General features: G+C 43.0%; 1 protein-coding gene across 3 annotated transcripts in view; it reads right to left on the bottom strand.

The window, feature by feature from the left end:
- The window catches only part of SMARCA2 (SWI/SNF related BAF chromatin remodeling complex subunit ATPase 2), a 273,379-nt gene that overhangs the window by 63,551 nt on the left and 183,738 nt on the right, over positions 1-26,090 (bottom strand). For 2 of the 3 annotated variants that reach the window (XM_073634901.1, XM_073634906.1), the window contains 2 exons: positions 18,486-18,563; positions 13,364-13,582 (listed from right to left, as the gene is read on the bottom strand). In XM_073634901.1, coding sequence (XP_073491002.1) covers positions 13,364-13,582; positions 18,486-18,563 — 297 coding nt within the window. Of the gene's footprint in view, positions 1-13,363; positions 13,583-18,485; positions 18,564-22,673; positions 22,728-26,090 lie in introns of all 3 variants that reach the window. The other variant, XM_073634899.1, reaches the window with a different exon arrangement.

Raw genomic sequence — 26,090 nt, 5'->3', positions numbered from 1 at the left:
GAACCCGGACACAGGTAACTTATTCACACACTATGGGACATCCCACAGCAATATATGGGTGGGTAACAACTAGGCAACAGAACTGTGCCAACAGGTCTAGCAACTGGGGCAAAAATTACCCAGGCTCAAAGTGCCTCTGCAAGAACTTTGTAGTCGAATGGTGCATCAGCAGAATGTAGAACATACACTTGGCTTGATGCCTAAAAGCCCAGGTTGCTCCAACTTTTGTGGTGGGGTATGCTCATACCAGCTTGTGAGGTGGTGTTTGGTTTTCAGCATAGGCTCTAGTGATTAAAGGAGAAGTCCAGCCTGAGCTTTTTAGGCTGGGCATCTCCTCTGGGTCACGGGAGTGCAATTTGTTTTGCACTCCTGTGAGCCATTTTCAGCGGAGAGCGGTCTGAAGTCAGCTCTTTCCACTGACGTCACTGCCATTAGTGGAGGCAGCGCGTTATCCCAACTTCCCAAGTCTGGAACCGCCAGCTGCCTTGATTGATTGCAGTCTCAGCGAGCCGCTGAGCCACCGAGATGGCTGCTCCCTGCCCCTCCACAGCTCAGAGCTCCAATGAGCGTGGAGAAGCAGAGAGGAGAGACGCTGATCCCCTCTTGAGGATCTGTGAAAACCGAGACATCAGCCACCCCAGTGCAGAGATAGCGGGGGGCAGATACAGCATCGGTCCGATGCTGCATCCACATAGGTAAGTATGAACCAAACAAAAAAAACAAAAACAAAAAACATATTTCTCTTTTAAACACCTTATCCAACTAACAATGGTGGGTTTGCGGTTGGGTGCTCTTTGTCAGGGTGTGAGGAAAGAACAAACAGGGACTATGTTTAAAAGAGGAAATAGATTTTAGGTTCCAGGTCCACATCTAGACCATGTAGAGAGACTTCCTACAGGTGATTAGGAGCAGGGCACAAGAAGAGCAGAACAATGTTGTCAGAGATGGAATGCTAAAACCACCTCCTGAAGGAAGGATGGTTTTGGGTGTACCACAACCTATTAGTTTTTAAATATGAAGAAGGGCTCTCTGCAGGAAAGATCTACCAGATATGAGATGTTCTGGTTACCAGAAAAAGGTTACTATATTGGTAAGGGATTCTAAGGGAATATACCTGATGGGTAAATGGGTGGTTTCTGCCAGGCAGAAAGAACGAAGTTAAAGAAAAATACTTGAATAAATGTTTTTGTGAGAGAAGGCAAAGCTAGAGGCCTTTTAAAGTAATAGATAAGGACAAAACCTACCCTATTAGGGTGATGAGAGCTAGATTCTGGTCAGACTTGTTTGAAGGAGGGCCAGTATGCAAGATTCTTCTGGACTAGTTTGGTACCAAAAAAAAATCCTTGCCTCCTTCCCCCACTATATTTAGTGGTATAGATGAGATATAATGCTCAGTGACAGGAAGACTTAAGTAAGCTTAACTAAGCCCAGGTGATAACTAAAATATCTTATGCCAGATCTAAGGGATTTGTGGGTCTGGAAACAGGGAAGGGTAGCGTAGACTTAGTTTCTGTCCATGATAAAAAATGGGATTTGTGCCATTCAATGTAGCAAAGCTCTGTATGCTCTTCTTGATGGTTGGTATATGCCACTGTGGTAGCAATGTAGAAATGAACCCTATTTGGGAGTCTCTTTAGAAAGGAAGGGTCCAGTGCAGTAGAGATATCCTGACAGCTCAGAGCTCCAAGGTGTTGTTGGGGAGTTTAGCCTCCTCCGTTGACCATGTTCCTTGGACCGTCAAGGACTGAGAGACTACTCCCCAGCCTGACCAACCTGCTGTTGGTTGTGAGAATTTTCCAATTGTGGTGATCTGTCTGGACAAGGAATTTCTTGTAAGTAGATAGGCATGGGTAAATTCAGAGAAAGAATCTGCTTTTAACTTGATATAAGGTTTAGTTTGAAATGTTTTTCGGCCTCGTTCACATCATGGTGCAGAGGTCAGTGTTTCTGCGCGCATTCTGCAAGGGCACAAAAACCCCCCAAAACAACTGTTCTCTATGTGCCCTGTTCAGACCACAACACTGGTATCACGTGCATATTTTTTTCTACGCAGGAATCTGCAACATGTATGCAGTTTTCTGCATGGGAAAAGAATGGACATGACATCAACATTGGTGTGAACAGGGCACATAACTGATGCGCATGAAAACTGATATAAACTCATGTCTCTGCAAGTCAAATCTGTGCAGTTTTCCCATCAGTTTTCATGCACTTGAAGGACACTGTTACTAGGTCCTAGAACTCTCATGGTGAATCTCAATGCAAGATTTCTGTTGAATCACAGTGGAGGAGTACTACTTTTGAAAGAAAGATCTTTTCTTGAGATGTATCTAGAATTAAATCCAGATATATGAGGCAAATGGAAGGCTGTAGAACAGATTTTTGAAGCTGACCGCCCAGTTAAAGGTCTTAGGAAGGTGAATAGTCATTGCACATTTGCTTCAAGATACAAAGGGGGATGCTTCATTCAGGAGAAGGTTGTCTAGACAATTAGTCGCCTGAGCTCTAAGAAGGATCTGGAAGATAGTGCTAGTTTCCTCAACATCCTAGGTAAAGGAATTTGCTGAGGGAGTTGAAGTCCAGGATAGGATGGATACCTTAGTTGGACTTTGATATCATGGACAAGTTTTAGTAGAACCCCTTGAATCTGCACTGTGGTGGTATTGGTGGAACTACCCTGGACCTTTTGCAAATCTGACTGTCTTTAAGTCAGTTATTTAGGCACTTTGACAGAATGAAGCGAGGAGGTCGAGTTCTGGACTAATTTGTAACTCTTTGAAACCACCTATTGAATCCATATGTCTGGGATGTCTGCAATCCACTGAGATGCACACTGCAGCAGGCATCCCCCCACTCTTAAGTGTGCGCCTCTTCAAGTGCCCTTTTTGGGCCAGGCCTTGTGCTGGATTGAGGGGCAAACTTATATTTTTGAACTTGAAGCCTGGGAGGAGTGTAAAGGTACTCCACATTTACAGGAGGTAGAAAAACCTGAAAAGGAGGGTTTTATTACTTTTCTCTGAGGAAGCAAATCTTTTCCACTTGCAAATTCTTTAATGAGAATGTCAAGTGTCTCTCCAAACGGGCATCTTTCTTGAAAAGGCGTGTGCCTGAGGTACCATTTGCAGGCAGGTTCAGCTGTCCAAGCTTTTAGCCTGAGAATCATGTGCACATGAACTGACATAAGAGCCATTATGGATATCTGTCTTATTAGTTGTTCTGCGTACGCAAAAAAGAAGAGCCAATAGAAGAAATTGTAATTACTCTGCAACTGCACGATCCTGAAAAACAGGGTCATGTTGGTTTGTTCATTATCTTGGTCCGAGTCGCTTAAAATACTGAAATAGCAAAATCTGGTTGCAGGACTGGGCCTGCCAGGGTGAAGATAGAATTTAGCATTGTCTCAAATTATCTGTTTGCAGAGTCTTTAAAAGATGAACATTTTCAATGGGTACAGTGAGATGTTTGTTTAGGACAGAGACTGCAAAGTCAACCACAGGAATAGCCCATTTCTTTGTAAACTTTCAACTTAATAGAGTTCAGCAAAGATTTTTGAGAGTAAGGAGTTTCCCAATCATCATAGACAGCCCATTATATCGTGCTGTGAACAGGGAATACTTTTCAAGGCTTAATGGGTTTCTTTGTGCTCAAAGAGGCATGGCGCAACGGAGGAGAGTATACTTCTAAAATGTCAAGACTTTGACAAAGGCTGCAAGCTTTTCAACATTAGCTAGTATATTTTGGGATGTTCCCTCTTAAGTATAGTGATAGTGTAGGTTAGAGAAATCTTCTGCAGCTTCAGCTTCCTCCAGGACTAATTCAATGTCCTTTCTTTTATGCTCAGAGTCTAAATCAGCTAAAGCAAGCATATCAGTTTTAAACAGTATTAGTCAAATATACAGGGTGACCTTGTCTTACCAGTTCATGGAGTAGTTGGACTGTATATAATGTCCACGCTTTGCCCATCACGGAAAGCATACTCCCGAAGGGGTCTTCAGGGACTGGCTTCCATTAGGATGGACCACGGCCCTGGACCCATATAGCACCCTGCTGCTAACTTGACAACCCGTGCAGGATCCATTGCCGAGGTAACATGACAAGACATCCCCACAGCATGGGTTCCGGGTACGGTTCCCAGTATTTTACAGAGGTTGCACCAATCCAGATACACTACTTCGGTATGTTTATAGAGGAAGCGCACGCTGGGGGTTGGGTTGTGTCCTCAAAATCTTGCCAGTGTCCAATCACCTGAATGTATGAGACTAAAACACATAGGGGTTAATTTACTAAAGACAAATAGTCTGTGCACTTTGTAAGTGCAGTTGTACTCTGCAAGTGCAGTTACTCCAGAGCTTAGTAAATGGGATGAAACTCTGCGGACCTCTGTCATCCAATCTTGTGCAAGCAAAAATTATATTTTGTTTTTTTTTTCCCCTTGCAAAGTAAAGGTTTACTTAATTTCCTAAGTTCTGGAGCAGCTGCACTATAAAGTGCAAACACTATTTGCCTTTAGTAAATCAACCAGAATATCAAGGCGATACCACATAATGTATGATCTGCGGTTTGTACCTGTAGTAGGGCCAAGAAACAATTTGTTTTTCTGTCCTACCTAAACACACTGACGCTAACCTCAACAATCGCAATGACCCTAAATATAAAACCTTGTACAGGAAACTAGGCTGAGATTTTATTTAATGATCTTTTTGTTTTTTGGGCTCCCTGAGCCTTGATGTCTTATTTTTAGTTTTCTTTTGTATGGGTAAATTTCAATAAAAATTCCTGTGGCTCTTTCCATGACACGTCACTTTCGGTATTTGGAATGCAGATGGAGTGTAAACCAGCGTTTTTAATTTAATTTCAATGCCTGAGTATTTCTCTTGAAAGTGCAATTTTAACCATTTAATGAATGGAAAATACTACACTATGAGAGGCTGCTTTATCTCCCTCTTCGTGTTACTGAGCTAATTATAGAGTCTCTTCAAGGCGCAGGAGCACCAATGTATGTATGCTGGTATCCATTTATCCATATGTATGGGATTCTCTACTGGATGGAATAAAGAGTTCAAATCAAAGTCTTGGTTGTGAGGGACTGCCAGTTGGGGACCTATAAAGAGTTTTGTGACTTTCTTTGAAAAAAAGGGGTCACAGATCGCTAGTGAGCGTGCTCAATTTCTTTTTGGCTTCACCTTTTAACTACTTTTGGAGTTTCTTTGCACTGAGCACTTTAGTTGGTTTATTTAGGTTTATTTATGCTTTGATGACACTAATTTTTCTGGGGGTTATGAGAGCATGGTTTGTTTTGTTTCTTCTGGTTGACAGATTGAATGATCACTGTGGCCAATCAGAGGCTATCAAAGTGACCATATGATCAGAATACAATTCCACTGGGTTCCAATTGTTAGTAGAGACCTGGAAGCTGTCACTGACAGCCCAGTCTCTGTGCTACGAGAGTGCTCACAGCACAAACACAAGAACACATATACAGTATCTCACAAGAGTGAGTATACCCCCTCACATGTTTGTAAATATTTTATTATACCTTTTCATGTGACAACACTGAAGAAATTACACTTTGCTACAATGCAAAGTAGTGAGTATAGAGCTTTTATAACAGTGTAAATTTGCTGTCCCCTCAAAATAACTCAACACACAGCCATTAATGTCTACACTGCTGGCAACAAAAGTGAGTACACCCCTAAGTGAAAATTTCCAAATTGGGCCCAATTAGCCATATTCTCTCCCTGATGTCATGTGACTCGTTAGTGTTACAAGGTCTCAGGTGTAAATGGGGAGCAGGTGTGATAAATTTGGTGTTATCGCTCTCACTCTCTCATACTGGACACTGAAAGTTCAACCTGCCACCTCGTGGCAAAGAACTAAGGACAAAGGATCTAAAAAAACAAATTGTTGCTCTACATAAAGATGGCCTAGGCTAGAAGAAGTTTGCCAAGATCCTGAAACGGAGCTGCAGCACGGTGGCCAAGATCATAGAGCAGTTTAACGGGACATGTTCCACTCAGAACAGGCCTCGCCATGGTTAGCCCAAAAAATTGAGTACACGCGCTTAGCGTCATATCCAGAAGTTGTCTTTAGGGAAATAGATGTACGAGTGCTGCCAGCATTGCTGCAGAGGTTGAGGGAGTGGGGGGCCAGCCTGTCAGTGCTCAGACCATACGCCGCACACTGCACCAAATTGGTCTGCATGGCTGTCGTCCCAGAAGGAAGCCTCTTCTATAGATGATGCACAAGAAAGCCCGCAAACAGTTTGCTGAAGACAAGCAGACTAAGGACATGGATTAATTTCCTGTGTGTCCTGTGGTCAGATGAAACCAAGATAAACGTATTTGGTTCAGATGGTGTCAAGCGTGTGTGGCGGCCAGACGAGGAGTACAAAGACAAGTGCGTCTTGCCTACAGTCGAGCATGGTGGTGGAAGTGTCATGGTCTGGGGCTGCATGAGTGCTGCCGGCACTGGGGAGCTACTGTTCATTGAGGGAACCATGAATGCCAACATGTACTGTGACATATTGAAGCAGAGCATGATCCCCTCCCTTCGGAGACTGGGCCGCAGGGCAGTATTTTGACATGATAAACGACCCCAAACACACCTCCAAGACGACCACTGCCTTGCTAAAGAAGCTGAGGGTAAAGGTGATGGACTGGCCAAGCATGTCTCCAGACCTAAACCCTATTAAGCATCTGTGGGGCATCCTCAAACGGAGGGTGGAGGAGCGCAAGGTCTCTAACATCCACCAGCTCCGTGATGTCATCATGGAGGAGTGGAAGAGGACTCCAGTGGCAACCTTTGAAGCTCTGGTGAACATCATGCCCAAGAGGGTTAAAGTGGATGTAACCCCCCCCACCCCCAAATTTTTTTTTTTTAAATTAAGACTCATATTTGTTACAGCAGGGGTGCCCAGTCTTGCCACGAAGCATTAATCCAGCTCTGAGCAATCCTCTTATCTTTCTTCAGTAAGAAAAAAAACAGACACAGAGAAGTAGGTGTCTGTTCTTCCCCCTTGCTGTGATTGACAGGCGATTTCCTTATCTCATGCACAAGTGTGAGAGAGGCAGTCTGTGTATTTCACATCTCCCCTCCGTTCTTCTCCAGCTCTCCCAGGATTGGCTGCTCCTCACCTCAGCATGCTGAAGTCATGTGATGACTTTTCTGGGTTTTGACGGAATGTTAGTGATTATGGGGCATAATACACGAGAGCAGCAGAAGTTCCCACCGAGCCCTTTACAACAGACCTGCCCACAGAATCCGGAGTATTGCAGGGCTCCAAACAGCTAAAGGGGAGATATTTGACAGGTAAGGATACATGCAGGAGGCATGTATATCCTTATAGATCAGCACTATGGAAGTAATTTAGAAATGATGAGAGTGGGTTTACATCCACTTAAAGGCAGTGCTGGAAAATAATGGTGGCCACACAAAATATTGACACTCTGGACCCATTTGGACATTTTCACTTAGGGGTGTACTTACTTTTGTTGCCAACGGTTTAGACCTGTGTGTTGAGTTATTTTGAGGGGACAGCAAATTTACACTGTTATACAAGCTGTACACTCACTACTTTACATTGTAGTAAAGTGTAATTTCTTCAGTGTTGTCACATGAAAAGATATAATAAAATATTTTAAAAAAATGTGAGGGGTGTACTCACTTTTGTGAGATACTGTATGTGGCTATTACAAAAATATAACAACAGCACTTAGGGTCGGTTCACACATGGGCAACACGACTTTAGCGCGACTTTGTACCGCGACTTCAACGCGGCTTCAGCGCGACTTTAGCGCGACTTCGGCAAATTACGAGGCGACTTGAAGTCGCCTCCATGACAGGCGACTTTGCCTGTGGCCAATCACCTCTCTGGGAGGGAGGGGGGGAGGGAGGGGTTTTCTCTGCAAAGTCGCTTGACTTTACAGAGAGATCCGACTTGCAGGCGACTTACATTGAGTTGAATGGGTACAAGTCGCCTACAAGTCGGATAGAAGTAGTACAGGAACCTTTTCTGAAGTCGGAGCGACTTCAGTAGTGTCAATTAAGACGCTCCCATTGCCTACCATGTTAATCTAAATACAAAGCGACTTGGGGCGACTTGGGGCGACTTGAGGGCGTACAAGTCGGATCCCAAGTCGCCCCAGTGTGAACCGACCCTTAATGGTTGTATATGAACAACAAGGATGTAGTAACTGGCCAGGAGTCCAGTACAAACAAAATCAAAAAGTTGTTTTTTTTAAATAAAGAACTCCTCCAGCTTTTCCTCCCCAAAACAGATGTATTGTGCATGTAGATTAATCATAACCCCACTGTCAGTTTGTGTGCAACTTACCTCCTTAGGTGTATATAGTAGGTTTCTGATGAAACTCCTCCCTGTGACTAAGCTTCGGGGGGCAGAGCTTAGTCATGGGGAAATGGCACGAATGATAAAACAGCAACGACTGACTGATATACACATGAGGTCTAGACCTGTAGTCGACCCAAATGTGATAACACATTTGGGTCGACTACAGGTCTAGACCTCAAGTGTATATCAATTGTTGGTGTTTATCATTCGTGTCATTTCTTTATTTTTGTATAAATATTTGCACATTTCTGAATATCTTATGTCTTTTTCAATACGTTTTGTACTTTTTTATACTGCTGTATGTCTGGCTTTACCTCCCATGCCCATAGAATCCCTGGGGCTACTTCCATTTGCAAATTTTCACATGTGGGATGTGGCTTGGACTTCCCAGACCCAATTTTCATCAGAAGTTTCTCTTAAACAATTTTCCCTGTTCACATTGGTCAGCATATTTAACTGGGCAGGATTGAATTCTAATTGTGATCCATTCAATCCTGCCCAGCAGCAGCCCAGTTAGCTTTCAGAACAGGCTGTGGATGTGTGTTTATGAAGCGGTTTCCTTCTTAAATAATGCTGTAATCTGTGGGGCGGGGCTTGGGAGGTTTGGACACTTCCTGTAGGTGTGACTGGGAGTGATTGAATGCTAATTAGGATATATCCAATCCCACCCACCATCAGAGCTGTGAAGAAAGTTACATCATTTGCAGAGTCTTGAAAGACTACAAAGGGGAGTGTTATAGACTCTAGCTGCTGCAGGAATTAGCTGTGGAAGGGACAGTGGCAGGTCACCGTGACATGATGCATATGGGTGGCAGGTCACCGTGACATGCTGCATATGGGTGGCAGGTCACCGTGACATGCTGCATATGGGTGGCAGGTCACCGTGACATGCTGCATATGGGTGGCAGGTCACCGTGACATGCTGCATATGGGTGGCAGGTCACCGTGACATGCTGCATATGGGTGGCAGGTCACCGTGACATGCTGCATATGGGTGGCAGGTCACCGTGACATGCTGCATATGGGTGGCAGGTCACCGTGACATGCTGCATATGGGTGGCAGGTCACCGTGACATGCTGCATATGGGTGGCAGGTCACCGTGACATGCTGCATATGGGTGGCAGGTCACCGTGACATGCTGCATATGGGTGGCAGGTCACCGTGACATGCTGCATATGGGTGGCAGGTCACCGTGACATGCTGCATATGGGTGGCAGGTCACCGTGACATGCTGCATATGGGTGGCAGGTCACCGTGACATGCTGCATATGAGTGGCAGGTAACCGTGACATGCTGCAAATGAGTGGCAGGTAACCGTGACATGCTGCAAATGAGTGGCAGGTAACCCTGACATGCTGCATATGGGTGGCAGGTGACCGTGACATGCTGCATATGGGCTAACTTTATTGGTTAGATTTTTTTTTTTTAATTCATTAAAGTAATTTTTTCCAAAAAATTGCATTTGAAAGACCGCTGCGCAAATACAGTGTGACATAAAATATTGCAACAACCACCGTTTTATTCTCTAGGGTGTCTACTAAAAAAATATATATGTTTGGGGGTTGTAAGTAATTTTCTAGCAAAAAAAAATAAAATTATTTAAACTTGAAACCCACAAATGTCAGAAAAAGGTTTAGTGTTTAAGTGGTTAAACTTTTTTCACTTACACACAAAGTCTATTCCATTGACAAATTGTTACAATGTTTATACTTAAGTTCAACTGATAAAGAATGTTTTGTTTCTTGGAAGACCTCCAGGTTTTTCTCTTCCTTTCTTTTGAGGGCTGTGGCTTCAGAAGAGCAGAGAGAATTCTTTGCATAGAGAGAATTGTGAAACACTTTAGTCAAGATCGCAATAACGATTCTTGACGATTAAATGTGCAGCTCTAGTGGCAGGTCACCGTGACATGCTGCATAAGGGTGGCAGGTCACCGTGACATGCTGCATATGGTTGGCAGGTGACCGTGACATGCTGCATATGGGTGGCAGGTGACCGTGACATGCTGCATATATACAAGCTGCATATGGGTGGCAGGTGACCGTGACATGATGCATCTGGGTGGCAGGTGACCGTGACATGATGCATATATACAAGCTGCATATGGGTGGCAGGGGACCGTGACATGATGCATCTGGGTGGCAGGGGACCGTGACATGCTGCATATATACAAGCTGCATATGGGTGGCAGGTCAACGCGACAAGCTGCACATGGGTGGCAGGTCACCGCGACATGCTGCACATGGGTGGCAGGTCACCGTGACATGCTGCACATGGGTGGCAGGTCACCGTGACATGCTGCACATGGGTGGCAGGTCACCGTGACATGCTGCACATGGGTGGCAGGTCACCGTGACATGCTGCACATGGGTGGCAGGTCACCGTGACATGCTGCACATGGGTGGCAGGTCACCGTGACATGCTGCACATGGGTGGCAGGTCACCGTGACATGCTGCACATGGGTGGCAGGTCACCGTGACATGCTGCACATGGGTGGCAGGTCACCGTGACATGCTGCACATGGGTGGCAGGTCACCGTGACATGCTGCACATGGGTGGCAGGTCACCGTGACATGCTGCACATGGGTGGCAGGTCACCGTGACATGCTGCACATGGGTGGCAGGTCACCGTGACATGCTGCACATGGGTGGCAGGTCACCGTGACATGCTGCACATGGGTGGCAGGTCACCGTGACATGCTGCACATGGGTGGCAGGTCACCGTGACATGCTGCACATGGGTGGCAGGTCACCGTGACATGCTGCACATGGGTGGCAGGTCACCGTGACATGATGCACATGGGTGGCAGGTCACCGTGACATGATGCACATGGGTGGCAGGTCACCGTGACATGATGCACATGGGTGGCAGGTCACCGTGACATGATGCACATGGGTGGCAGGTCACCGTGACATGATGCACATGGGTGGCAGGTGATCGTGACAAGCTGCATATGGGTGGCAGGTGACGGTGGCAAGTGACACGCTGCATCTGGTGGCAAGTGACATACTGCATCTGGGTGGCAGGCGACAGTGGTAAGTGACATGCTGCATCTGGATGGCAGGCGACAGTGGCAAGTGAAACGCTGCATCTGGGTGGGAGGTGACAGTGATGTACAGAATATCAGCACCGGATATTGGCGTGAAAGGTGGATGAAAAATCGGTATCGGCCCTGAAAAAACAAGATCAGTCGACCCCTAATCTGCAGACAACAGAGCAACATGGTACACAGGTATGTTCTATGCTGGGATTGATTATTTCATTTAGTTCTATTGAAAAGAAAGTTGGAGTTCAGCTTTAAAAATACTTTGCAACATTGTATCTTCCTCTCTGCACAGCTGAATTTTCTTTGAGAATAGTGAGAGGGGTACAGCTACATCGTCCAGTGAGAGCAAAAATTGCAGAGATACTAGAAGAAAATCCCAGGTTTTGGGGAATTGAACAATTATCCAAAGTAGCAAAACTGTTGTGCTGAATTTGGACAGGATTCCAATAAGCAGTTTTTTGGTCATCAACAAAACCATTTAAAGAACACATTCGGGTAAGATTTCAATAACCACTCCTTAAGTTATCAGCAAAACCATTTATAAAGGAATACAGGTGTATTTTAAAAAATGGAAGGCAAGTGCATTTCCTGACCAAAATCTGATAGAGTAGCTATAAGACAAAAGGTATTCCTTGCAGTTATTATCCATTAGTAGTTAAACCTATACTGAAATAGAACTGGAAATATCCTTGTGCAAGCAGTCCCCTTCGTATCAATTGTGACACAGCGCCTGCACAGACATGGCCGCTGCTCCTAGTATGACTTCTGTGTGTCCTCGAACTCACTCAGGTGCATTCAGGCTGTGCACCCACATAAATGACACATTTGGAGCAGTGGCTGTGTCTGTGCAGCCTCTGTGTCCCAATAGACAGTGTGCATCTCCGTGCCAGGATGGGAATGCGTGTAACACCTGTGCATCACCATGCTGGTAAAACACGGCTCTGCACGGGCACAGTTCAAACATCCCGTGTGAACAAGGCCTAAGGCAAAAACATCTCAAACGAAGACTAAACAGTTGGGACGTCGGAACTCATTTACAAATCTACTGATCTTTAAAGAAAACATGGACAGCAGTAAGAGAATATCTACACCAGCAATATTTTTTATAACAGCATACTTAAACAGTAAGTTTCGTTTAAACGGTCTATTTCCTGTGCGAAAGTTTCAAACATTTGCCAAACAGTTATACGACAAAATTAACTGTAAAGGTTTAAGACAACGAGGAACCTTATCTAGCCATTTACCATCAATTCCACAATAACCAAATTTCAAAGATTAGATAAACTTGTTAATGCAAATTTAGAAACCCTTGAAATGCGGGTGGCTACATTAATTCTTCATGATCCCATTGGATGTAGGAAGGTAGCCATCACTTGCTCGCTCCTAAGATAGATTATGGGGGTTGTAGCACATAAAGAGCACTGCACATGACAGCAACCAACGTGCACTGCTCATGCCTAAAAAAAGGAAGTGAGGTAGAAAAAAAGGGGTTTGTGAGCTCATGGAGGATGTTACAAGGAGGCAGAAAAACACAGTAAAAAACTATTTCAAGAAAAATAGATTACAGGGCCATTTAGCGGATGTGTTTGGATGATTTTTGGAAAATAAGGATATCGTTTAAAACCACACAAACAGAAATTCTTTCAGACAATTAAATCATGATGGGGTCTGTATTTCAGCTCAACATCTGCAAAAACCACTATCAAGGCTCAAGGCATCATAGCTGTGGAAGCATATTCTCTATGTGCAATTGCGGCAGCTTCTATTTAACCAGCAGCTTATCTATTGTTTGTATAAATATGGAACATCCTCCAAATTTTCACCTCTGTTTTAAAGTAAAGTCTAGATTTTTCCCAGAAGGTACCCACTATCAAATTTTTAAAGGAGTTACAAAGCTAACACGCGGGGTAATTCGCTACCACATCAGATCACTAGAAATGAGCAGGCATAACAAAAACACTCAAACTTACTCTGAGCCACTGTTTGTCTGTAAGGGCGTCACTATAATCTACATCCCTCCGTTGGCGTGATCCTCTGCCAAATATTTTCTCCTCCTCTTCTTCACAAGTGAGACGTTCAACTTCAGCATCATCCTTGATGATCCAAGAGGGAAGATCATCTTCTTCCATCAAACGTGGCTTGCGGTTTGGATTTCGGGCATCTTCCCTGCGGCGATCTAGATCCATACGCTGCATGAGAAAGAAAATACAAGTAAGGTTACGCATAAGACGATTTCCAGATTGTTCAAAACTAAAAAGTAATTTAACATACAACACCACCATTGGTAATAAAAAAAACAAACAGACCTAGTGCGGTCAGTGGGTTTTGCTATGCAATGGCAGGTGGATGGCCATAAGAAGAAAAAACAAAAAACAAATAAAGAACAAACAGCTGGCTGGCTGTACCAAAATGATTCACCAGCTTAACTTCAACTAGGTTATTGTTCTATAAAAATCCTTTTATGTAGAAGTTTTTTCATCAAACTGTAGTCTGGTGCTGTGAGAGGAAGGTGTTTACATTTTTCTGGGATTTAAAACTCAGGGGAAAGGCAGTATGTGCACTACTGGATAAAACTAGGATTTTGTACCCCTGGAGTTAAGAAGCAAGGGAGAAAATGTTCTTTCTAAAGCCAATGTCGGCCTAATTAAGCTGATCCTTTATACAGGGTACTGTCTTCACAGTGCCTTGGCTTGGAGAGAAAACCACACTGTGCTGAGAGACTGATGTACAAGTATGTGATGTAACACAAATAAAAAGCTTTTGCTTTGGTGGAGCTTGACACAAGATCCATTTCCCTGTCAGAGGGCTGAAAAGACAATTTTTTGGGGAAGGAGAAATTGCTGAAGTGCAAAAAAAAAAAAATAAAGTCAGCAGCTATAAATACTGCAGCTGCTGACTTTAAATATAAGGATACTAACCTGTCCAGGGATCCAGCGCTGTCCTCACCCAAGCCAATTCTGCAAATGCGCTTTGGGTCCAGGTGCTGGGATCTTAACTAAAAAAAACCTGGCAATGATGCTGGAGAGAGAAGGGGGGAGGCAAACAAGTGGAACTTCCCCTTTTGGGTGAAGGTCCCCTTTAAGAAGCACTCACTGCTCCAGTAGAGTGAACTTTGGCAGGAAAAGGGTGGAATCCAATCCTAAAGGCTATAAGCCACCTAGAGACAGTGAATTGAGAAGCTGGTGTACCATTACGGGGACCATCCGGAATGACAAGAAAAGGAAACCTATGTTTCTGAAGAAAGCAGTGGCTGAGAAATGAATAGCCCAAACCACATTCAGGTAGCAGAGGGGTATTTTTTTTGGTGACCTGGTGCCGGACAATGAGACAGAAGTACATTGTCCTGGTGAGGTAAAAGGCAAAAACTACCTAGGTTAGGAAGGAAGTTCAGGGCCCTCAAGATAACCTTGTCCTTTTGCAAAACCAGATATGGTTGCCAGTTCAGACACTTGCCTTGCAGAAGTGATGGCTATAACAACCCCCACTTTGTCAGAGCAGAGAGGAATTTTTCTAATGGGTTCAAATAGAGGTTTCTTAACAACAAAGAACCAGATTTAGATGCTACAGAGTCATAGTGGAACAAGGGGGGCTACATGGGAGACACCCTGTTTAAAGGTCCTAAACAAAAAATGAGAACCAATTGTTGATCCAGATCCAGATGCGGGATGGAGAGTATTTGTCCCATAGCGAATCTCCTAAGATGGAGGCCCAGAGATCCGCATCGGGTGACATACTGTATGCATTCCACATGTAATGATAGACTTTGGGCTTCAACAACCATACTGTTATAAGCAGTGACTGAAGAAAGATGAAAAGTTGGTCCTGGAGACAGAACATGTGAACAATCTGGAAGAGCACACAATGCATCCTCTAGGAGTTTTACCAGGTCATAATACCACGTACGCCTGGACCAATCTGCAGCAATGAGGAACACCAGAATGCCCTCTATCTCAATCCTGTGAAGCAGACAAATGAGAAATTTCAGAAGAAAAAAGGCAAAGATCAGGGTGTACCGATGGAGCCACCAGAGCATCCACTAGGAAAAACCCTGTACCTGGAGACAAACCTGTTCAGTGTGTTGAACCTGAAGGCCAGGAGGTTCATAGCTGGCATTCTCCACCTTTGACACAGATCCTAGAACAGCTCTGGGTATAGGGACAACTCCCCTAGAGTCAAACACTTGCTGGTTCATGAAGTCTACTTGCCACTTGTCCGAGTCATGGAAGTATATGACAGAAAAAGCTGAAACATGAAGTTCTAGCCAGGACAGGATTCGTTCTACCCCTCTTGCCATAGGCAGTTGAATAATGAATGCCTTTGCTGTGGCACTGTCCAATTGTTTTCAGATCAGGTGAACCCTAAAGCAGTAAGGTCCAATAATGCAGAGACACCTAAATCACCCGAAGCTCCAGGATGTTAATCAGGAGACAAAATTCCTCTGCACAGAACCTTTTCCCAGTCAAACAGGCTAGCACATATGTCATAAGGAACTTCCAAATATGTGTGAAATAAGAACTCACCAAGCCGAGAATGTGAAGCAGGGGTAGTACTTAGGCCAACACCTTTGTGAACAACTGGGCACATATGACAGCTCATATGGCAGGGCCATGAACTATGACAGCCCATATGCAAGGGAAGTAAAGCAAAAAGTGTAGAAAACCCTGGTGCACTGGAAAGATGCAGGTATGAGTCATTTACGTACACAAGAGCCAGGACGTGAAGAAAGGTGATGACAGACGTGGTGGATGCCATGCAGATTTTCTGAAATCAAATGAAAATATTCAGTGATTTAAGATCCAAGATGGGGTGGCTGACCCCTTTGGAATTGGAAACTAAACATTTTGGGGTAAAGCCCCTGAAACCCCTCTGACACAGGAACTGGGACAATGACACCTTGATTCAGAAGCTCCAAAACTGCAACATGGATGTCTACATGAACAGAATGCTCAATTGGGTCCTAAAAGGTACATTCGCCACTAAAACAGTGTTGTGCATGACTGCGAAGAAGGAAGAAAGCAATGAGCCAGCCACACCCAACAGAGCCAGGAAAGACTCCAAAAATGGGATCAATTCAAGGAACAAAGGGACACATGATTCCAGCCTGCAGATGTCAGCCGCATCAATGGGCCCGCTGCAAGCAGCGCCTGAAGCATTAGTAGAGTGTGAGCTACCTCACCAGAGTAAAACCAAGAAAAAACTGCACGCTCCGGTCAAAGCCACTGTACGAAGGATCCAACGCTAGTACAGCTATTTTCCCATGGGGCTATTGTGATCTGACAGGGGGACAGCACGCTTCTGCAGAACCGGCTGTCATACACACGTGCCGAATGCCGGCGGGTTTTTATTGAACCGGCCAATGTCACCCTGTGAATTTTAAGCAACCATTGTCTTTTGATGGTATAAGGCAGCCAGAGACTTAAAAGTCATGCTGAGACCTCACAATGGAAGGATAAAGTTATTGATGCCAAGTCCTAATCCACAGAAGGCTCTAAGACTAAGGCTTCCAGGATTGGTGTATTAGAGTTTGATTCCACAAGGTGATGGGTGAAAGTATACAGAGCCCTATCCACCAAACTACATGAGCTAGGAATACTGCAATATAAATCCCTCCATAGTAGAGTAAAAGTTTTCTGTCATAATGTAATTAGCAATAGCCAACATAGAGAGGCTTGAGAGAGGTCACGGTTTCCACCACAGACAATGGGTAATAGGAGTCACAATGACCGTGTACACTTCAAACCGAGCACAGGCCATTCTCCAGGTTTACTGAAGGTTAAAAGATGACCCGTTTTCATATAGTACCAGACATTACCAAGTGGGAACAGGGGTGTCAGGCCATCATACATGCCACAGGGTACTAACACAACTTTAAATGGGTGTTCGTCTAGCCCCACAATGCAAGAACGTGGGGAGCTTTGACTGTAAATAATCGTCGTTACAGGCTTAAAATTGTGACTCCAACCGATGTGCACATGATACCTGAAGCAGAGTCCTGCTCTTATAAATAAAGTGCATCCAAGTACGGCTCTGCTGAGACATGGCAGTTGCAAGGCTGTCATAGTGAGATTACCAATTTTATGCGAATTAAGAAAATTTGCTCCTAATATCTGACTGCAGAGACTCTCTGGATTTTGCCTGCTTATGAGTAGGTGAAAATAGACAAGATGGATAGAGAAGGAGTTATGGCCCCAAGTTTTTTTTTTTTTTGTGTCTAAGGTCCTCTTCTTCAGGTGGCAGCATGACTTACAGTTCATGAACACTAAACACTGGTTCACTCAATTGGTTACATTTTACACTCACAGTACTTATAACTTACAGTAAATTAGAAAAATCACAGCTAATAAAAAGTAAGTATATGGAAGTTTGTTTCATAAATGATGCCATGATAAAGTGACCCTGTGCAGTCTAAGTCATAAATATGGAAACAATCTCTGTTCTGAAGAAAAGCTGGTGTACTTGGTTCCATGTAGAGTGCAATCTAATGGATCATTCTTGCTTCCCTAATAAATAGACTATATAGACTAAGGTATACAATTAGTAATTCCCCTTTACAAAAGGCTATATTATGCCTGTGTGAAAGTAGCAAATTAAATAAATCAAACGGCTGTCTTTGTGATTGATTCTTTATATCTCATTTCATCAGCAGCACATGGCCACTCCTTCCATAGCGGTCATGGCCAGGGCAGCACAAGCTTGGCATATACTGACTCCCAATGACTGAAATGCAAGGTTGGGTTAAAAAGTCAAGGCAATATTAAGTGTTCTTGCATAGAAACATATTTTATAAAAGGTTATTTACCAAGAGAACTAAACTGCTCTACCATCGAAAAACTGAGACCTCTCCAAAATGGTATGGTAAGAGCAAGAACTACCATATGATAATTGAATTTACTCTTATCTTACCAGTCTAGGCTAAAGCAGACATACCGATAAAATGTAATTTTGACCCATGATGTTGTAAAAAATGTTTTAATCATGAAAGATTTGGCAATAATTACTAATGAATAGCTAGCTGCATAGCAGACAGTAACGTTATCTCATAATTTCATATATTGCAGAGGCCACAATAAATGCAATTTCCAATCTGTTTACCATAAAAAGGTCAAACTCCTCTTCATGCCGTGCAATCATCTGGTTTAGAGTTTCATCATCAGGAACCTCATCTTCCTCCTAAAGAAGCATATATAAACAGTGATGTGAGAAATGTCAGTGCAGAGGCATCTGCACCAAAATGTAAACACATAAAACACCTGTATTGTGGTGAATACAGTAATACAAAAAGAAATGAATAAGTTAGGAAAAAGTCAATTTTATAGCCGGGCCCTCTTTATTGGGTATGCACGTGCGTGTATATATATATATATATATATATATATATATATATATATATATATATATATATATATATATATACACACACACACACACACATACATATATACACACACTAAGATTTTCATGGCTGTCCAAAAATCATGTGAATGTGCTACACAAACCCACAAATAAAAACCATGAAACCAATTAAAAAATACATACATATATAAATTAATCTCTAAAAATAAAAAAGTCAAAAGTTAAAAAAAATTGTGGAATAGTTTATTTATTTATTTTTTTTAATAATCAAGCCAACAACACACAGCTTGAAAAGATCAAAGGATGGAGGGTCTTATATCAACTAAAAAAAAAATATAAAAAAAAACAAAAAAAAAAACCTAGAAAGCTGGGACTTCAAAATTGTGAATTTGGCATGTCCTCAGCACATGCAGAACACAGTAAGGTTATGTGCTGAGATTGTAAACTGGCCAATACAAAGGCACATGGGTAAATATTGATAACAGGTCTACTTTAATGCCAGTGCCCCACTCTTTTGCATTCCCCACTACTTTTCCTTGAAGTTTAGCTCTTAGGCATGACCTGGCGATTACACAGGACCAAAGACTCTCTCCCGAACCCCACATAACAAACAAGGGGTGTCTATAAGGATATTTGCCAAGCACCACTGCCATCATGTGGAAAGGAAAGTGTTGCAACATACTCTCCCATATGTAGAAGTGTCAGATATGTCACTTTATTACTTGGGGAGAACTGCGCAGCTGTGGAGCAAAAAGAAAGTATGTTTAAGTGGCTATAAGGACCAGCATTAAAGTGAACCTGTTGTTTTGTCCTACATGGGTAAGGAACAGGTTCACTTTAGAGCACCCTTTTACATGATTATTGCCATGTCTGATCAGTTTCCTAGAGTCGGGCAATAGGTTCTCCTTTTAAGTATGCATTTAGGAAAAGATAGAGAAATGACCAGCTGCTTTAGCAGTGACCAAATCCCACTGTTGCCCAGAGTTAGGAGGGGGCTATAAAAGCATGCATCTTCACTCCGCTGTTAAAAAAATTGCCTTTTACAATGTGTGCGAATGATATCTTATGTCTATGGACAACTTTTGCTTTTACGTGACAAACTAATGCCAGCGTTAACTAGCTGTATTGTTTGCCGATAAATGACCAAAAACACAAATAAATGGCCACCTTTAGGTCTTAAACGTACACACAAAATGCATTTTAACCAATTCAAGGGACATAACATACTTGCAAATGGGCTGTCATTTTCAAACTGGCACTTATCTTTTGCAGCCAGCTGCCCCACTAGCATATTCTACATGGCCTAAAGTCTAAACGTGTGAACAGTTGGGACAAAATATTTGTCAGGTCTCTAAGCTTACAAAACTAAGCATGAAAGGGAGGTTTTGCAAAATATAGGGGAATGAAGCTATGCCTACAATCACGTGCATAGACTGCTGGATCTCATCTATGTAACCTTAGTACAGATGTAAAAGTAACCAGTAAGAAAAAAAATAAATACCGTATTTATCGGCATATAACACGCACTTTTCCCCTCTGAAAACAGAGGGAAAATCATGTGTGCATGTTATACGCCGATATTTTACCTGGGCTGCCTCGGAGGGTGTGTGTGTGTGCGTTTGTGTGGCCGCCGGATTACAGAGTCGGGATCTCCTGTTTACTCAGCGCTCACAGTCACACATAGACCCACCGCCTGGCCCGGCTCCTAGGACAGATGTCACATGCCTCGGCATTGGACCAGTGTGCTGTCTATCATAGGATCCAGGAGACAGGGCTGTCTGACTGCGAGTGCCGAGGAAAAAGGAGATCCTTCTGTGTAATCCGGCACTGATCAGGCTGCATTGATGGGCACCGACAAGGCTGCATTGATGGGCACCGACAAGGCTGCACTGATGGGCACCAACAAGGCTGCATTGATGGGCACCAACAAGGCTGAATTGATGGGCACCGACAAGGCTGCATTGATGGGCACCGACAAGGCTGCATTGATGGGCACTGACACTTATTTTGCTTGAAAATTTCTTTTTTTAAAAATGTAAGTTTTTTTTTCCTGAAACTTCCTTCTTAAAATGAAGGTGTGTGTGATATATGCCAATAAATACGGTATGTGCTCTACCTAAATATACCCCCTACATATAGAACAGACAGCTGCTGAATCAATACAAGAGATATTAGATGCAGTTGTTCTAGTTTCTTTGGAAGCACAATTTAAGTAGTTTGATTTTAAAGATTTTTAATAAGGAATACGATTTAAGCTATATAATCACTTTCTTTCTGTGCTTTCCATGATTGGGCTTCTTCGAAGTGTATTGTCCGTTGGATGTTGCAATACAACTCTGTTTGTCCTCTTTATATATCAGAGGTCAAATCCAGTGAGAGATTTCTGCTATCGGGGTGTATCTTGGAAACAGTGGAAGCATTAGCACTGGATTTCACTGAGATTGGAGGTTTATTCACTTACTACACAAGTGGGATGTTAAAGGACACTACATAGTGGATGGACCTATAATAATTTTGATCAGTGAATTCTATCATGTTACATTTGCACTATTCACGTACAATTATATATTTATCTCATTTTATAATGGAAGTACAGTATGTATATTGTTTAAGGGAATTGGGGAGTACAGTTCAGAACTTAAGGCCTCGTTCACACCATGGTGCAGAGACGTCAGTTTTTCTGCACACATTCTGCAAGGGCACAACAAAAACAATTGTTCTATATGTGCCCTGTTTACGCCACAACGTGAAGATTTTTTTCTGCACAGGAATCTGCAATGTGTATACAGTTTTCTGCAAGGAAAAAAACTGACATGAAATCAAAATTTTTGTGATTAGGGCACACAAGTTACGCGCATGAGAACTGATGGCAATGTGCATAAAAACTGAGGTAAACTGATGTCTCTGCAAGTGAAATCTGCACGGTTTTCCCCATCAGTTTTCATGCACGTATGACGAAAACGAGCCCTAAAAGCACAACTAAACCCTTCTATAGTTTAGAGCCAAGGAAGCTGCCATCTTGGCCTCTGTTTGATCTTCAGCTGTCATAATGCTGCACTTGAGATCAGTTATGACACCAGCCATTTGATGGTTTGAGTTTGGTTTGAGAGCACAACCAATGTGACAGTTCCGTTCCCGACACGTGCCAGGAATGTAATGGTTTTGTGAAACTGGTAAATCGATGGATTTAGTTCCACTTTAACTTATCTTCCTGAGTAAGGACTAAGGAACACACAGGAGGATTAGAGGGTTCTAGTGGATATCTACTATCTATGAACCAACTCTAATGTATTCAGTCTTTTACTATCATCAAAAAACAGTGCTATAAATTTACTTACCTTGCAGTTATAGTCTAAAATAAGCTATTTTCTATAGCTGTTTATTTTGAAAATAACATTTTCAACATAGACAAAAGGGTTTAGAAACCAAACTTGTCTTTTCAAATTACAAAAGTATCCTGTAACCTAAAAAAAAAAATCTATACTAGCATTCAAGACTATAACAGCTTTAAAAATATTGTTCCATTAATAAATTATGAATTACCATGTTAGCTCCAACCGGAGTTTTATTGTTTTCATACTAAGAAATCAGCTGTACTCCTGTTTATGCAAACAGAATGATTGCATTTCAACAACAAAAAGTAAGCAGACAATTTTAGCAAAAATGATTTTGGAAAAAAAAAATCATGTTATAAATAAAAACTGGTAGAGAAACAGTGTAATGAAAATGTAAAAAAATGGGAAAGAAACGTAAGCTGTTGCTGCTGTTAGAGCCAATTACATCAGCACATTTTGCAATATGACTTGTACATCACCTTGACTGCCCCAGCCAATAACGCAATATGCAAATAAAAGGACAACATATGTATGGATGACAAGTGCTACATGCAAAAGACTGAGCACTGCAGAAGCCATTGAAACCACCAACCTGGCTGGCACCTTCTTGGCAATTATCTCCTGAAAGTTCATCTTTCTTTTGGCTCTAGGTCAATCAGTACAACACTATATTAGACAGGAGCACAGTCTTAGCAATGTAAAAACCTCACTACTAAACATCCATACAGACAGTAGCAGTTACCTTTCAATAATTCAGAAAGTTTATTTTTTTCCCTAAACACCCCAGCTTAATAATTACACTGGTTTCCTAATGATGCTGCATTGAAAGAAAATGCCAGAAAAAAAACAAAAAACAAAAAAAACGAAAACGTTCTTGCCGTGTATCCTGCCACCATACTGCAGGCAGCACTTGTCATACCATCTGACTAGGGTGTCCCTAGTCTCTAGTCATTAAGTGTTCCATGGTGAAGAAAACAGAGCAGTGATGTCAAAACAGGCTGGCTCCTCACAGACTTCACCATTATACTTTACTTTGTGCCTTAACTGAAGATGTATAAGGTCCCTCTCTGCAAACACTGCTTTTTATGTTACGTATAATTAATTTTGAACTATGCAAAAAGCAATTTTGACTTACCTGTATATTTCCTATCTAGGAGTACAGTACAAGACACAGGCAGATTATTCATACACTATGGGTTATAAAACGTGTACCTTCAGGTGATGAGTTACCGGCTTAAGCCCCGTACACACGGGCCGAATGCCGGCCACCATCGGCCAGTTCAATAAAACCGACATTCGGCCCATGTGTATGCCAGCTGGTCTGACAAAAGCCGGCTTCTGTCAGACAAGCATGCTGGAAAACCAGCAGCCGACTGGCTGCCGAACAGCGCTCTCAGCCAATGGTTGAGAGCCCTGATCAGAGTGTTCTGGCGGAAGGGCTGTCCCCCAGTCAGTACACAACAGCTCAGCAGGGGAGATCCCTGTACTAAGACTTAGGCTTTTGAGAACATACCCCCTGGGCACCTCCCCTATAACTCTACCCAGCTCTGCAAAGTAAACCAAGGAATTGAAGGAAGGGAGGTCTCTGTCCTGTACTTTAAGATATGAAATTTACAGGCAATTTAAAACTTCTCTAATCCTAAATCGTACAGTAAAGGACACAGAAACATTGTTTAATACACCAAGGAACCCCAAGCAATGAATAAGAAGGGTGGCAACAATGAGGTAAACATAACTGTGCCAACAGGCCCATACAACAAGGTTGGAAATAACCAGCTCAAAGTGCCATTGCAAGAAACTTGCAGCCATAAGCTGCACCAGGAGAAGGTTGGACATCATACTTTTTCAAAAATTTACCAAGTGGAACAGAAGACCAGGTCTTACACAACTTAAGGCCTTACGCAACTGAGCTACAGAGGCTTGGTGCTGAAATACCCAGGAAAAAAGCAGGAGGAGATTTGAGAATGCAACTTTTTGCAACCAGATTCCATATCCATCGTGTGGTGGTGGACTTTGAAGCAGGGTATCTCTCTTGCAAGGAGAGGACAAAAATAATCCGTCCATCTGATTTAATCAGTAGCGTCAAGGTAGACTCTAATGTAATTTCTCTAATCTAGATAGATTTCCTTTGGAAGCTTAGGAGCAGGGCATAAGCATCGTAGGAGAACATCCTCACTGAGGTGGAATACTGAAACTACCTTCGAAAGAAAAGATGGCCTTGTGTGTAAGACACTTTGTGAAGTATGAGAAAAGAAACCTTTACAGGAAAGGACCACCAGATCAGAAAGATGTCTTACAGACGCGACGGTGAGCAAAAAGGCTACTTTGCAATAGATATCCTCTAGGGGACAATTGCTGATAGGTTCAAAGGTGGTTTCTGCCCTGTTGAGAACCCAAGGAAGCACAGGGTGCTACAAGGGGTGCTTAATATGAAATACACATGGCCAGTAGAATAAAAAGAATATTTGCGCAAATGTTTAATCGAAATAATATTTTTGCTAAAAATACACTAAAATCATTAATAGTGCACATAAAACACAACATAACTTACAAAATGCCTGCTAAATTGCTACTAAAGCATCATTCACATATGGCATACTAAAGTGTATGCCCATGGAGGGCCATGTTTACCCGCACAGGGATGCACAGATTTTACATGCATCCCCGTACAGGCAGTCCCATTTATGTCAATTGAAATGCAACGGCTGCACAGGCATAGGGGAATATTAGGCGAATATTTGCTATTGTCTTCCAGCTTTTCCTCTTGGTCAATCAGGACGGGTAGGGTTGGCTGGGAGGAGAAGCTGAGGAAGCAGTGGAGGGGTCAGTGCGGTGGGGTGGGGACCGTCACCATGGAGGAATCACAGTGCGGGCGGACCTGGGGAGTCTTACGTTTGTGTTTAAAAAAAAAGGTTTTTACTTTTTACACTTTTTTTTTACAGTTATTTTTTACTTTGAGATATCAGAGGTCTAAAGAGGGGGGGTTCAGATGGGGAGCGGCAGGAGGTGGAGTGGCAGGGGACAGGGAAGCAGCGGCATGGGTGGGGGTGCAGTCACATTTAGGGTTAAAAACTCTGGTCAGCGTGTTGTTACCCGCTAATCAGAGTTATAGAATGGTTCAGCAGAGTCTGCTGAACAATTCTGATATAAGCTTATGGTCATTGAAGTGACGCCGTACGGACTTGGCAGTGAAAGGGTTAAGACCTGGGCTTGAATAGCCATGTCATTAAAGTCAGAGAAGCAGGATGGAATAGGAGGGCCTTGAAATAGCAGATCTGCTCTGTTGGGAAGAGGCCAGGGATTGTTTGCTAGAAGTCAGCGTATGTCTGTGTATCAGGTTCATCTGGGGCAGTTTGGTGCAATTAGGATCACCATTTTTCTCTCTTGCTTTATTTTCATCGAGGTAGGCTTCAAACTGGAAGGAAGATGTAAATTAGCCTGAATGGAGACTAGAGGATAATCATGGCATCTGAAGCTGGAGCTAGAGGATCCCTGGTTCCAGCAACAAACACTGGTGGTGGTGTTAAATCTGAAGGCCAGTATGTCCACACCTGGAGTCCCCCATTTTTGACATATCAGGTTGAAGATCTCTGGATGAAGGGCCCATTCCCTTTGATCCAGGTGATGGCAGCAAGGTAATCAGCTTTCAAGTCATCCACTATTGCAGCCAGACTTCGGGTGCCCCCTTGATGGTAGATGTAGGCCACATCTAAGGGATTGTCTGACTGCAGCCTAAATGGGTGTCCATTTAGAAGGTGGGTCCAGTGCTGCAGGGTCAGCAGAACTGCTCTGAGCTCCAAGATGTTGATGTGGAGCTTAATTTCCTCCACTGACCATGTTCCTTGGACTGTCAGGGATTGGAACACCACTCCACAGCCTAAGGCCCCATACACACTATTAGATTTTCTGCAGATTTTTGTCTTCAGATTTACCAAAACCATGTAGTGCAGGGGCCTTTTTTTTTTTTTGGTAAATCTGAAGACAAAAATCTGCAGAAAATCTAATAGTG

Source organism: Aquarana catesbeiana, linkage group LG01 (assembly GCF_042186555.1).
Source record: "Aquarana catesbeiana isolate 2022-GZ linkage group LG01, ASM4218655v1, whole genome shotgun sequence".
NCBI classification, from domain to species: domain Eukaryota; kingdom Metazoa; phylum Chordata; class Amphibia; order Anura; family Ranidae; genus Aquarana; species Aquarana catesbeiana.
The sequence above is the reverse complement of the archived record's forward strand: the minus strand, read 5'-3'. Positions and strand labels throughout refer to the sequence as shown.